The 15,877-nt window shown below is 38.8% G+C and overlaps 1 protein-coding gene across 3 annotated transcripts in view; it reads left to right on the top strand.

Annotated features, from left to right (window-relative positions):
- LOC145356292 (casein kinase I) overlaps nt 1–15,877 on the top strand; it is a 51,070-nt gene that overhangs the window by 31,673 nt on the left and 3,520 nt on the right. Inside the window, exons 7-9 of one of the 3 annotated variants that reach the window (XM_080208859.1) lie at nt 631–799; nt 5,600–5,739; nt 13,395–13,454. In XM_080208859.1, coding sequence (XP_080064985.1) covers nt 631–799; nt 5,600–5,739; nt 13,395–13,424 — 339 coding nt within the window. In that variant the 3' untranslated portion in view covers nt 13,425–13,454. Of the gene's footprint in view, nt 1–630; nt 800–5,599; nt 5,740–10,677; nt 10,724–13,394; nt 13,455–15,877 lie in introns of all 3 variants that reach the window. The other 2 variants (XM_080208857.1, XM_080208856.1) reach the window with 2 other exon arrangements.

The raw sequence follows: 15,877 nt of genomic DNA, 5'->3' as shown, positions 1-15,877 counted from the left end.
AGATAAAGGGGAGCCAGTAGATGTAATGCACTTGCATTTCTGAAAGGCATTCACTAAGATGTCACAATACTAAGATGCCACAAAAAAGGCTAATATGCAAGTAACAAATGTATGTGGAGTGGGGTATAATCTATTAACTTGGATTAGAAGATTGGTTAACAGACAGGAAGCAGAGTGGAGATAAATGGTGCATTTTCATATTGGCAGGCAGTAATCAGTGGAGTTCTGCGAAATCAGTGCTGGATCCTCAGCTATTTACAATCTATACTAATAACTTGGACAAAGCAATTATGGGGAATTCATCTGTTTGCTGACAAAACAGAACTAGGTGGGAATATAAGTTCACAGGAGGACACAGATGCAAAAGCTATAGACAGGTTAAATGAATAGACAACAAGGTAATTGATGGATGTGTGGGAAGTGAAAGATTATTAATTTTTGGATGTGCAAACAGAAAAGCAGAATGGATTTTAAAAAGGTGTGAAACTGCAGAATGTTGCCTTGACAGTAACAAATGCTAGACAAGTCAGCAGATTGAGTTGTTTGCAACTGATTTCAGGTAAAGAAAATGATTTTCGTTTCAGCAGAAATGACTCTTCCTCTCCTTTTTCCCCCTTTGGATCATTTTAGGGGGCCAGCAGAGCAGCTGACGATGATCGTGAACGGAGAGAACGAGAGGAACGAATGAGGCACGGTCGAAATCCGGCAGCACGAGGATTACCCTCGACTGCCTCTGGAAGGCTCAGAGGAAATCAAGAAGTAGCACCACAGACACCTCTCACACCCACGTCTCACACTGGTAAGATAAAACTATATGAATTTACTTACGGATGTTGTTAGAATACATGAGTCAAAGCCTCTGTGACGTAAAGCGATAAGGGGCTGAGTTTTTGTCCAGATCAATTTTTACTTACTATATTTAAGCAAATAAACCAAAGCTTGGTAACTTTACACATTTTGCTTTTATTGCAAATATCATTGAGTTGCTGTCATCATAAACGAAACATGAGTTTGAAGCACAAGTCTAGCATAAGGGGACTAAGGAATAGCAATAGGTGCAAGGTGATGGCAGAAACGGTCTAGAAACATCCTGGGGGATGGACAGAAATGGAAATCAGGAAGCACGTAGCAGTAACAAAGATACCTCCCTGGCCTTAAAGTGCTTCAGACAGACTGATATCAATGCAAGTTGGTATGTGAAGAGATCTATAAGTATATAAAGGGAAAAAGATTGGTTAAAAACAAGTATGTGTCCCTTACAGTGAGAAATGGGAATTTATTTTAAAAAATGGCTGACCAACTAGATATATACATTGATTCTGTCCTCACAAAAGAGGACACACATAATGTATCAGAAATATTGCAGGTTTTGTGAGAGGGAGGAACTGAAGGAAGCCAGTATTAGTAGGGAATTGGTGTTGCGGAAGTTCCTGGGATTGAAGGCTGATAAAGCCCCAAAAGCCTGATGATCTACATACCAGAGTCCAAAAGGAAATAGCCCTAGAAATAGTGGATTCATTGATGGCATTCTTTTAAGACACTCTAAATTCTGGAACAGATTAGAGGGTAGTTGATTATCCCACTATTTGAAAAGAGAGGTGGAGAGAAAACAGGGAATTATAGACCAATAAGCCTGACATTGGTAGCAGGAACGCAGAGCACCAGAAAACAATGGCAGGAGAGGCTAGAATTGCATGGATTTACAAAAAAAGTCTGACAAATCTACTGGAATTCTTTGAGAATGTAACTAGTAGAGTTGAAGAAGGTGAACCGGTGGGTGTGTTTTATTTGACTTTCAGCAGGCTTTTGACAAGAACCCACATAAGACATTAGCATGTAAAATTAAAGTGCAAGGAATTTGGGATTTTTTATTCAAATTAACAGAAAGCTGGTTGTCAGGAAACAAATAAGGAATAAAGGGGTCTTTTTCCAAGAGATAGGCAGTGACTGGTGGGGTACCACAGGGGTCAGTGCCAGGACCCCAGATTTTAAAATTTCACAATGTATATTAGTTATTTAAATGAGGGAACTAAATGTAATATCTCCAAATTTGCAGGTGACACAAAGCTGGGTGGGAGGGTGAGCTGTGAGGAGGATAGAGATATTTCACTGTGATTTGGACAAGTTGAGTGGGCAAGTTATTCACTTTGGTAGCAAAATCAGGAAGGCATATTATCTGAATGGCTGTAGATTGTGTGTGTGGAATGTGCAATGAGACCTGAGTGTCCTTGTATACCAGTTGCTGAAAGCAAGCACGCAGGCAGCAGTGGTGAAGAAGGCAAATGCTGTGTTAGCCTTCACAGAGGATTCAAATACAGAAGCAGGGATGTCTCACTGCAGTTACAAGGAGACCACACCTGCAGTATTGTGAGCAGTTTTGGTCTTTTGGTGAGACTGATGTATGATGAATGATTGAGTTGCTTAATATTCTCCATAGTTTAGAAGGATGAAGGCGGTGTCACAATTTTTAGCATCCACGTTGAGTTGGGTATTTAGCCATGGTCATGTTGAATGGCAGAGCAGGCTCCCAGGGTCAGAATAGCCTACTCCTATTTTGTGTTTCTATTCAGTTTATTTTCAAACAGCCTCTAAATATCTCACCTAACTATATGCTACGTTTTAATAGTTACAATGGTCTGGTTATCACCATTTAATGCAGTTAAGAGCGCCCAAGTCCAAGCTTGGTAGACTTGTAGTTTGGTGTCCTGTCAGGTTCCTGTTACTCTCTTACTCAACTTGGACATTACAGCTGCAATTTTTGCAATATATGTTGATTTCAGCATCAAGTGAAGGATTGCTAGTAATTGTGAAGCCTAGATTTGCGAAGCTATCAACAATCTCCAGCGTCACATTGTCAGTGCTGATGGATGGTGATATTGTAGCATCTTGGACCCTTGCATTCATTTGTCTTCCTGATGCGGATGGTCAAATCAAGCTCTTAGCGTGCATGAGAGAGTCTGTCCATTTGCCACTGAAGATAATTACACTAGTAAAATCTGTTACCCCTGATCAATCAAGGCTTAAATTTTTAATTGTTTCTTTTACTGTGGGAATAGTGTGTCAAAAGTTAATTTACATCACCGATTCTGTATTGATTGTATCTGTGAAGGCTGAAACAGTACATCCTGTCGAGGAGGGTACGACCTACAGCAACTTCTGCATTTAACTGCATATGTGGATGCTAGAAATTAACATCAGTTTTTCCACAATAAATGGCCACAAATGATGACAATTTTGCTGTCATTACAACTGCACATTGAGCCTAATGCCTTGCTACCGTTCCAACCCTCCAATGACTCCTTATAAATTTGGCTTCTAGTTCAGCACATTGGTATCCCATTAATGCAGTTCTAAGTTGAAATTTTGTGTGGCTTGAAATAGTGCCTTGTTCCTCCTCATCTAAATTCTCTAAAGCTTTCAACAGTGTTGGCTGATCCATACTCATTTTAAGGTCATTGTTGACATCCAAGTTCAAGGTGATGCTTTTACCTGGTTCCTTTCATAATTCGTAGTACTTGCTTCATTGCCATTCATGACACATTCCTCATTGTTTTCTCACTGTGTCTTTGTTTCTGTCATGCCCCTGACTAACTTTATATTGCTTGTAGTTGCTGTCCGTTGCTCAGTCAAGCCATTTAAACATGTCTACCTACAAGTGAAGAGTCATCTAAGGGCGCTAGTTCGTACAGAGGACTTCAAATGTGCATTTCTGCTTCATTGCCCTTTTTATCAGAATTAGCACAGAGGAATCTGGTCTTTAGAACAGTTCGTTGTATGTTACTGAAACGGATGAAAATTTCAGTGTAATTTGGTGTTTAAATCATTGCTCTCATGAAGCAATAAAATACCACCTGAAGCTATTGGGGCAACTAGCATAGATGCTTTTAAGATGAAGATGTAAATACATGAAGAAAGAAATAAATGCTGATGGCGTTAAACAAAATATGGTGGAAGGAGGTTCATGTAGAGTATAAATTGATATGAACCTGCTAGACTAAATGGCAATTGTCTGTGCTGTAAAATTCTACATTAAGATACCATTTAGATTAACTGTCTGCGATATCAATTACAGGCTTGTGGTTTCAGTGAGGGTGGTGAACAGAGATGCCAGTTTAAAAAGTTGGAACAATGATGTGTTTCTGGCAATTGTGTCTTGCACTGTGCAAGTAGGCATGATGTGGATGCAGTCTTAATCTGCTTACTGGGTTCGCTGAGATGGAGAAATCTCACTTAGAGAGAGGGCTAATTGTACATTATGTTAGCTTCATGTCCAGTAAATTCTTCATAATCTTGTTGATGTTGCCAGTTCAAACTAAATTACAAGTTTATCCAACTTGGATAATGTCAAAAGTACATAATCATGCAAAACATGCAGACTGGTGATTAGGTTATGAGCTGTAGACCTTGTTGAGTAAGTTGTTGGAGCAGCAAGTTTAGCCATTATTAAAACTATTGCAAGAGATGTAATAGTAATTCAGATTCCCCCTAGAAAGCATATTTTTTAACAAAAACATTTTTATTCTAAAGCTTCAAAAGAGGGAGCAAGTGACCTGTTCCTATGCTTGTCTTTCTTCAGTTCCCATAGCTTCAGTAATGTTTACAGTTGTACAAAAAAAAACTGAACACCGTATATCTCTGACTGAGTAAGAACTATTATTGATGGAATTAATTCATAGCCCAACCATGGGGTTGGCTACACTTAAGAAATTGCAATTTTTGGCCTTATTTTTAAAGTTAAATATTCAAATGAATTATAGAGCAGCTTTAGATTTTTCGGTTGTTCACTTGTGGATTAGCCTGCATTCATAGTCCATTTTGAAAACCTTCCCACTTTGAAAGTGTTCCGCCTACTCACCCAAGTTTTCACGAGAAACAATATGTTAATCATATGGTAGATTAGTCCATAAAGCAAATAACAGAATGTTGGTATGAGCTTAGTTTGAAACAGTTCAAATCCAATTCTTCTGGTATACGAAAACTGTTAACAGTAAGAATGTGGTTCCAGTGTCAAGCTGATGATTTTAAAAAATCAGCAAGATTGCACTGGTTAAACTGGGAGTTCTGCTTTTGTTCACCATGTGCAAACTAGAGTCAAAAAACTGTTACCGTTCAATTATCAAACCCCATAACTCAGCAAAAAATTGGTATAAAAACTTGAATATCTTTATGGTAAGAATGGAAATATTTAATGCATTTTTCTTGTAAAAACAGGGGTATGTATGTGAAGCATCTGAAAATGGAAAGGCTTCAAAATGGCTATGGATGTGGCTTAATCCACAATTGAATTAAGCTGGGAATTCATTCTTTAAGAAGTTTTCTCCTTACCTATAAGCATAAGATGTAGGAGCAGAAGTAGGCGGCTATCTGGCCCCTAAACTCTTCTCCGCCATTTAGTGAGATCATGATTGATCTGATATGATCCCTGGTTGACTACCATAAACACTTACTTATAATAAACTTGGCTTTGGATGACAACAGATTTTTTTAAATATAATTTTTATGCATCGCTAAGCAAATTAGTATTTAATTTGTTCAATAGATTTTCTTTATGATTGTGAGTTGGGACTGATTTTACCTAACTTTGACATTCATTTTGCAGCAAACACATCTCCACGCCCTGTTTCTGGCATGGAACGGGAGCGGAAAGTGAGCATGAGGTTACATCGTGGCGCTCCTGTTAATGTTTCTTCGACAGATTTAACCGGACGTCAGGACACATCACGAATGTCAACATCACAGGTAAGATCAACCCAAATCATTAAACTACACATGGCGTTTTTCCTAAACTTGATGCAACTAAAGTATTTTTGTAATGGTTCTGGGGTTTTAAAGAACCTTTTGACCAACTTAATGCAAAATTTAAAAACTAGAAATAACAAACTGATATGGTTCAAGGGCCCATGAATCTGTCAAAGTCATTTTAAAACCCTGTTGGCTCGCTGCCGCTTAGGGAAGGAAATCTGTCATCTTTACTTGGCTGACCTATACTTGGCAGCAATACCACAGCAATGTAGTTAGTTGTCTTTTAACTGCCCTGTGGAAAAGCTTAGCAAACCGCTCATTGTACAGGCAACTAGGAGTGTCTAATAACTGATAGGGATGCCTGAATCCATAATTGAGGACAGTTTGATCCACATCCATACAGAGATATTGATCTTTTTTAATGTGTTTTTCCTTTCTTCCAACAGTTTTTGTTTTTCTCCTCCCCACCCCCAATTCCCAAAGTTGGAATGGCTCATGTTAGGGTGTAGTTTTATTGGATATAAAATGTCTCTAATTACCATTATCAAGTTGGTGTGGTTCAGTGAGCCACAGTGGTCGTAATAAGCTTGTCACCATTAAGCTAACTCCCAACATCTGTTTCCATTTACTTGAATGAAAAATTAGCTTCTAATACGAATCCTTGGAATAGTGACCAGATAGAAAAACTGCCAAAGTTAAACCATGAGATCAACAAAGTGAAGCTTGCACACGCTATTTGATCCCTGTTATATTAGTGCTTTACTTTTATTCCCCGTCCTCTCTGGTAACCAGCAGTCTTTGGGCTAGATTAAAAAGAAAGAGGGAGACCATATTTGCCTTGGCAATGTTGTCAGGAATGGCATCTTCTAAATGGTTAGTCCCAAAAAGGTCAAGTTTCTAGATTTTGATTTTAATTATTTGATTCCATTCAGCTTCGAACGTCACAAAAATATTAACTGAAATCAGGCCAAATTTAATCATCTGTGATGGGATTAATCCCGTTGCTCGTACAGTTTCAATAAATGCATATTTGTTTTACTTTAAAGCCTTTCCCCATGGGTAAATAAATCTTTCACTGTGCAATGAAAATTGTATCCTCCTGATTCCAGCCTCTAACAAAACCATTAATATTAGACCAGTATTTAAGTGTTTGATCCTCTGAAATCAGTTTGTTGTCCATTTTTATCTTGGCATTGAGGAAATGCACACTCTCTGTTTATCAATTCCTCCCTCTAAATGTTCAGCTGAAATATGAATTTTGTGTCTAAGTATTATCTCTCGCATAACTATTGATCACCCCAGACTGGAGAAGTTCCAGCAGGCCACTTTTATACTTTTTTTATGTAAGAATTTAAAAAATCCAACAGTGCAGTAATGCATTGTGAAGCACTTGTCAACAAAAGAGACGTTATGGCACATCAGCCCCTAATAACCTTTCCAGTGCATTATTGGAAGGTTGTTCAACCTTTTTGGGTAAGGGGCCACATTTCCATTATTTTTCTCACTCAATGTTCAGCAATTTTGGCAGGATAAGGTGTGGGAGGCAAGGGAGGAAATTGCAGGGGCTCTGACCCAAATTTTTAATTCTCCTTTGGCCATGAGGGAGGTGCTAATGAGATTCCGCTATTTGAGAAGGGTTGTTGCAATTAGTCAGGAAACTACAAACCATTGAGCCTCAAGTCAGTGGAAGGGAATCTTGTCTCCGTCAGAAAAAGCATGTCTCCGTCAGAAATGGTCAGCATGACTTTGTCAGAGGGAGGTCGTGCCTAACAAATTTGATTGAATTTTTTGAAGTGGTGACCAGGTGTATAGATGAGTGTAGTGCAGATGAGTAGTTTATATAGATTTCAGCAAAACCCTTGACCAGGTCCCACATGGGAAACTTATAAAGAAGACAAATGTACATTGGGTAAAGAATAATTTAGTGAGGTGGATTCAAAATTGGCTTAGTTTTGGGAGAGACGGGGGGATGCTTTGGTGACAGGAAGCCAGTGTCTAATGGTTTACCACAGTGACCTGTACTGGGTCCCCTATTATTCGTCATTTATATAAACAGCATAAATGGCTATGTGGGTGCAGAACTAGTAAATTTGCTGATAATACCAAGTTTGGCCGTGTGGTTAACAATGAAGTTGTCCTGAGCTCCAGAAAGATATAGATGGGATGGTCAAATGGGCAGATATGTGACAGACGGAATTTAACTCTGAAAAGTGTGATGATACACTTGAAGGAATAATTTGCTGAGGAAAAATGTGATTACACTGGAGAAAGTGCAGAAGAGATTCACCAGGATAAAACATCTTAAGTTATGAAGAGAGGTTGGATAAGTTTGTTTTCCTTGGAGCAAAAAAGACTGAGGGGCAATTTGATTGTGGTGTACAACATTGAGGGCCTGGATAGGGAGCAGCTGTTCCCCTTGGCTGAAGGGTGAGTCAGGGGGGCAGGGGAATGCAAGTTCAAGATGAGGAGCAGGAGGTTTAGAGGAGATGTGAGGAAAACCCATTTTACCCAGAGGGTGGTGACAGTCTAGAATGTGCTGCATGGGAGGGTGATAGAGGTGGGTTGCCTCACATCCTTTAAAAAGTACCTGGATGAGCTCTTGGCACGTCATAACATTCAAGGCTATGGGCCAAATTCTGGTAAATGGGGTTAGGTAGGTAGGTAAGGTGTTTCTTGTGTTGGTGTAGAGTCAATGGGCAGAAGCACCTCTTCTGCATTGATTCTGTTGAGCATAAAGTTCAAACAAAAATCAATGTCGCAGTAATAAAATGATTATTTTTAAAGAGTAACTAATAAAAATGACTGGCATAAATTGCTATGCAGCAGATCTTACCAATTAAATCTTTTGCCTTTTTGCTGAAGAGCTAGAGACACAGACTAGGCCCCAAATACTGGTCCCCAGGTAAGAGTTGGGAACTGCAGCCAGCCTAAGTAGTAGCTTCGCATTTGTCAGTGGTGGCGCACACAATTCTGGGCTGCTTCCTCGCCTGCTTTGTAGAAAGGCTGTTGGAGAGGGAGGAGGTGGAGAAGCATGTGTGTCCTGCACACTCCCAGCCTCTGGATACTTGCTCTCGCAGGTTCTTTTGTCCGTCCCTCCCCAGGCGCTGGTTCCCTCGTTCCTCCCTCCCTTCCCTCGTGCCAACTCGTTCACTGTCACTTCCCCCCTGGGCCCAGGATATCTGGGCATTTTACTTCTGAGGAGGAATTCAGAACAGCTGTAAAGATGCTACAACAAGTTTCCTCACTTTGCCCTGAGAAAGACTCGGGGTGCTGGTTCTGCTGTTCCTTGTGTCCTCCTTGTCCACTCTGCCATCTTGATCCCTGGACCGTGGGGGTCTGTGCCTGTGCAGGAGGGCAAGAGAGAGAGCACACAGCCAAAGCATGTACTGTGAAAACAAAAGAGAAGCCACTCATCTTTTATTTGGCTCGCTGATGAGCCTATCTCCAGCAAATGTGGGTGAGAAACAGCCTGTGATTGGAGAGCTGCTCCCTGCAGAATCTTTCGTCGAACTTCCCTTGATTTTGAACAGAGTGCCTATGGGCTGAATATAGAAGCATGCAGGCTGGATTGTTGGACAGGCCTGATTTGTTGTGTTTCTTAATCATTAATTAAATGTTTTCATTGCAGATGAGGATAATTTAAGATGAGTAAATGTGTAATCTGTCAAAGGTGAAAGAGCAATGACTCATTTTTAGTTCCATATATTGCATACCAGTTGCTTCAATTCTGTTGGTGTGGAGCTTTTTACCTTAATTTAAAATATGTATTTCATCATTTTGAACACACTTTTTCTCGAGATCCTACATTTCAACAGTCCCTATCCTTGAATCATGTAGTACCAGTAAACATGTATCAGTAGTTTTTAGTAACTAGATTAAGAAGACAGATTGAGGAGGGACTGACAGATACTTTTGTACATCAGATCCACATATCACACTCACCAGCATTCAGAATTTCGTACTTTTGTAAAAGTGCCCGTATTCAGTATTTAGTCACTCAGTCCAAGCAGTTTGAGAATGCATAATTAACATATTTGATGACTGTGAACACTTGCATCTATCAGGAAAGTAATAAGCAGATCAGAGTAGAATACTTTTTGGTGAACCATTAGACAAAGGGTGGGCCTAGCCAATGGCGCCCATATCCCATGAAACAATATATAAATCTCAATACAGAGCTGTTGTTTGCTTACATATTAATAAGGAAGTGGTAGATTGATGGTTGCGCATGCAACTTAACGATAAAAGGGAAGTTGACTTATCTGTGTAAAAAAAATCCTCCAATCATTCCTTCAGTTCCTTTTCTACCTATACTGCCTTTCCAGTTCGAACCCCTTTTGAAGAGGAAGTGGTTGAACATACATGTCACGAATAAGGAAAAATTAACCAGTGTCAAATGCTGCATTCCTTCCAAGTCCACATCACTAATTCCAAGCTTCGATATGATTTGAGAACTCCACTAACATGAATGATGAGCATGTTGAATTATTTTTCCATGAAACACCTGGCGGTAGAGAAACCTGGGCTACAAAGTGATAAATAGAACATCCTAAAAACAGCTTTGTAGCACATATACAAAGGCAGTGATACAAGAGCATCAATGGGTATTATTGGACAGCTTCCCTCAAAAATGACAGTTTTATTTTAAAGTTCCAAATGTCTTTCACAATATACTTACAGATGGGGAAATAAATTATAGCAAGAATTTGTTTAATGTTCTCCTAATCCATTTGGCAGAAGACTGTACTAAACATTACCAACTCTTCCAACATGGAAGATCCAGCTAGGCAGGAGATACTTGTCTGTTGCCCTGCCCATTGTCCGCACCACCACCTTTCAGCAGCAGCATCTCAAAAAAAATCTCAAATGTAGTTTGTCTTTGCAGGCTTGAGTGAAATTAAATAGAAATTGTGTATCATCGGTTTTCCTTTGCAGATGTTTCTCGATGAATTACGGTGGAGGTTGTGATGGTGCATTCCTGGTAAATTTAAAACTGAGATTATAGCCTGTTGGCTCCAAAAGTAGTAATTTAAATTGAAATAATCCACACCTACACTGGCTTTATCATTGCTAGTGTAATGCATGTCACACTTTCCTAGTTATTTGAATTTTCAGACAATTCCTTACTTTGTATATAGATAAAGCTCAAGTGTTCTCTTTTCAAGGAAACTTTTAATTTAAACGCATAAGTCTAGAAAATACTCTTAAATCAAACATTAATATAAAGACTCCTGTCACTAACTATTTGAAAATATTGGTTCCAAAAAATGATTTTACACTGAGGCTTTCCTTGAAGAACACAACTTTCTTTCTTTCTTTCCTCCTCACCTGTTTGCGGGTCACTGTTGTGGAGGAGCCTTACTGTATACTTGAACCCCGTAAAATGTCTCAGACTTTCACCTTGCAGTGTCTGGATTATTTTGATGAAAATAGAAAAGTTGCGTTGCAACAGTTTGCATCAGCCGGGCTGATTTGGCTTGTGGTATGACTGCAGCGTGTTTTTTGTGTGTGTGTCCATGTATGTGTGCGCGTGCAGGCTGGCAATTTGTCATTCAGTAACAATCGCATTTGCTTGCAGCATTACCATATGCAACAGGTTTTGCAAATGTGTGTGAACATGGCACGTTAATTCAGAACACAATGAGAGCACTTTGTATATGGCTGCAAATGGTAATAGCTGACCATGTCAGCTGAGGCTAAAGTGAGATTCATTTGCTTTCTGTTTATTTGGTTTCTGTGTTTTAGGAAGTATTTTTTAAGGCACACGTAAAGGGTTTAATTGAATTGAAATGACTAACTGACTCCATTTTGTGGACAGTTCTATTTTTACTCTCCTACTCCCAAAACTGAGTTTTGCCATAGTTCTTTCAGCATTCCAGAGCTCAAGTATTAAACTTTAATGTGGTTGAAAATCACTCGGCATGACCTTCAGAGAAATTAAGTGACTTCCTTTATCAAGTAATATTGTTGTTGGGAATGTTGAAATAATTTCACTGTTTACATTCAATACATTCTTGAAATTGAAGACAGAATTTAGAATATAGTCCCTGTATACTTCTAATAACAATATATTTATTATCCAACAACTTGAGGTAATCCTATGATGCTATATTGTTTTATGTATAGAATTTAACTTGTTAGATTTTGCAACTCAACAGTTTGTACCCTTCATACTGCTTTCACTTTTGAGATCCACATGACACTGAAGTTTTATTCAAATAAAATTGAAGCCTTCACAAATGTTTAGTTACCACTGTATTAATAGTTCTGTAACATTGTCTTGATTCTGTAGCGCCTCCAGATCTTCCACCACTTTTCTAATTAATGCATTTTTTCCTTTTTTGACTTTTATATCTTCCCTTTCTTTATTTTCTTCCCATTAATGCAAAACATCCAAGCGTTAGACAACGCTGATTTATATGAACCATCTATTCAAGGTATTTTGGATGATTCCTAGTCCTGTAATGTACAACAGCATGAAGTTGCTTTTATATACAGTAACTTTTAATGTAGTAAAAGATCCAAAGATGCTGGACAAGAATGTAATCAAATGTAAAGAATTGCCACCAAATCAAAGAAGGAAACATACTAACAGGTGACAAAAGCTTGATCAAAGAGGTAGGATTTTAGGACTGTCTTAAAATAGCAGAGCATGATGGTAGAGCTGTTTGTGTAAGCGATATTACTGAGCTTGGAGCCTACAAATGTGAAGCCAATGAGTGATTGAATCCTTGAAGGAGGAAGTAAAAGATGATCCATGGAGGGATTTGAACACAAGGATGAGAATTTTTAATTTGAACCACTGATGGACTGGGCACTAGTGTAGATTTGCTAGCATGGGTGAGATGTATGATATAATGCTGTTTTGAATATGGACAGCAGAGTTACGGATGAGCTCTGCATTGGAGCTTGGATAATGGGATGCCATTGTTCTGGTTATAACTTGAGTATCAGCACTAGCTGATCTGAACTCTGCTAACCTAGCTGTACTGGTCAGGTGCACAGTGCATTTTTTCAGTCAATTCTAGTTCCTGGGGAATGAAAAGGTTCACAGCAGATTGCTAGTGTTGCCGGAACCTAATGTGGTCTTGGTGTGCAGTTGGCTCAAGATGCTGTGAAGGAATTTATAAACTACCAGCACAAGCATTTGAAAGATGTGTGGAATCATGCTTGAGAATGTAATGGAAGCTGATGTGCATTGTACCCATAATTAGAAATTGTATATAGCTTTTGAATATCCATTCTGCTCTTGAAATGATCTGTTTTATTTAGTATTTGAAAAGAATTGAACTCTGAAATGCCAGCCATGTTTATAATTTAGAATGCTGCTGTTACTGCTGCTCAGGTCCATTGCTCTTAAGAGTGCTCAACGAACAAATGGTTTGAATCCTTATAGATGACAGTTTGCACTTCTTTAGGCATGAACCAGATTGTCCAAATTCTTGCCGACCTACTGGTTCATTGACATGCAGATAATAAGATCGAACTTGCATCCCTTTAAATTCTGGATGGTGTGCAATCTCAAACTAAGTCCAGTTTGCTAATTTAGCTGTACAGATCATTACTGGGGTTTTACAACTCATTGTTAACCATGGTTTTTTTGTGTGGGTAGTGGCACAGATTACAAATGGCTGTCTTTTCCCCCACCTCAGAATAGCCTCCCTTTCGAGCATGGCATGTAGCTGATCCACACGCACTGAAGGCAGCACTGGGTGAGTTTATCTCAGTCCCATTTCATTGAAGTAGAACAGACCACGGATATTAGGGTTTAAATCACATTGTGTAGGGATCAAATGTCTAATCGGTACAATGAAGTGCCATGAAATTCCCACAATGGAAAATCCTTCTCACGATTCCATTAATTTAAGTTAGATATTGATGCCTCAGCCTTTGTGTAGAGCTAGATATACAGATATTATTGTAAGAAAACTCCTGATGCTTTGTTCACATTCAGCTTGTGCACTACATTCTAGCCTGTACAGTTTGGATCATTCAAAGTTGTATTCACAGTGTATAAGAGAGGACAACATCACTGATTATATTGGAGTTTTCAGCTCCTTTTGCAGTGAAACTATCTTAAATATTAGTTTCAAATTTGCAGCAGCTTCAAAAATGGAACCACTCAAAGACAATTCAGAACAGCCGTTGTATAAATATGGACTTGGGTAAACAGTCTACTCCAACACAGTTTCCCAAATATGCTGGCGAACATGTCAAACTTTGTAAGATGAAAAGCATACGAACAAGCAGCAGGAGTAGGCTATTTCAGCCCTCGAGCCTTCTCCATCATTTAATAAGACCATGTCTGATATGATAGTAACCTCATTCCACCTACTCCTGATAACCTATCACCCTCTTGCTTATCGAGCATCGGTCCACCTGTACTTTAAAAATATTCAGTCTTTGCTTCCACTGCCTTTTCAGGGAGAGTTCCAAAGACTCGTGATCCTCTGAATGAAAAATCTTTGCCTCATCTCCATTTTAAATGGGAGACCCCTTATTTATAAACAGTGATGCCCTAATTTTAGATTCTCCCACAATAGGAAACATCCTCTACATCCACCCCATCAAAAATTGTCAGGATTTTGTATTTCAATCAGGTCGCCTCTTTCTCTCCTAAACACCAGCGGAAACTAGCCTATCCTGTCCAATCTTTTCTCCTAAGATAAACCTGCCATTATTAGTCTGGTTAAACCATCTGCTTGCAACATATTCACGTTGTTAAATAGGTTGGCCAGTACTGTACACTACTCCAGATGTGGTCTCAGTAGTTACCTGTACCACTGAAGCATAACCTCCCTACTTTTACATTCAAATCCTTTTGCAATAAATGGTAAGTGCAAGAGTGGTTAAACCTGACCTGTATTGTAATGAATTCTCAGTACCCAAGGATTTAAAATACATGTGAACTTATCCAGCGCAATAAGAGTGTATCCTATGAAATTGTAGTAGTGTGGATGCAGCATCAAATGGCACCAGTATGAACAATGGCTAAGAAATCAGTATAAATTGCTCGGTATTCAGATTAATAATATGAATATATATATAAAATATATAAAACTTTGGGGGTTAGGGAATAGGGCAAGATTCTGCTTCATTTTTTACATTACAGGTCTGTGTTTAAGGAAAACTCCTCAAAGCATGGATATTGAAAGGTAGTTCAACATTTCCATGCTAAAAGTGGAGGATCAGGTGTATATTTATTCTTTTCTTGCCTGGTGCTTTTCCCCAGTCACTTGCTGCCACATGTTATCCTGCTTGTAATCTCTGCACCCCACCCCTGAGACCAATCCTGGCTTGGAATCTTAGTTTGCATTTTCCAGTTTGAATTAGTATAGATCATGTCTGCAGTGATACTTAATCTTTGTAAGTTTTGCTTTGATTTCCATTTGATCTGCTTGTGAAATCTTGTTGCACGGTATCCTGCTTTGATTATACTGTCAACACTTCACTTTCTGCATGGGGGAGATTTGCAGTGTTACAATATTTTTGCTTTAAAAGGAAATTGGAAGGAGATATGTCATTTAAACTATTTAATATTTAAACTGTTATTTATTCCTGTGCATCCATTTGAATAAATTTAGCATACTGTCATCATAGATGTTTAAAGCCATGAAACAAATTAAGAGGGGATAGTAGCAGCTGGTAGTGTGTGTTGGTGGCACCTACCTACAGCATGAGGCATTGTGCTAAGCTGCTATTCCTGTTAATTTTTACCCCAGTTATTACATTTTTCACTATGAATTGCCCAAGGGCTGTCCAACAAAAAGAGCTTTAAGCTGTATAACTAAGTGAAAATCTTAGTCAGCACTGCTGCCTTTCATTTGTTTTTTAAATCACATTGTCACCATTCACAATGCTGGCTGTGTGTAAGGAGTGTATGTCAGCCAGTTCAGTTACAGGTTACCTCTGCAAATTAGTCGTGAGTATAGGCTTGTGGTTAGAATCGTAGTTATCAAATACACCAATGAAAGTGGGGCTACCTTTTGAATTTTGGTGATTCCAAATCTGTTGTTTAAATAGTGAGCAAACCAAAAAGCATTAAGGTTTGATGCTGCTGAATAAATTAAATATTTTGATTACCTTCTTGCAGTAAGAGAAGTAAATTTAAGCTTAATATTTTGCCTTGGCTTCT

This window comes from Carcharhinus amblyrhynchos, chromosome 21, assembly GCF_965287045.1.
Source record: "Carcharhinus amblyrhynchos chromosome 21, sCarAmb.v2.hapA, whole genome shotgun sequence".
NCBI classification, from domain to species: domain Eukaryota; kingdom Metazoa; phylum Chordata; class Chondrichthyes; order Carcharhiniformes; family Carcharhinidae; genus Carcharhinus; species Carcharhinus amblyrhynchos.
The sequence above is the reverse complement of the archived record's forward strand: the minus strand, read 5'-3'. Positions and strand labels throughout refer to the sequence as shown.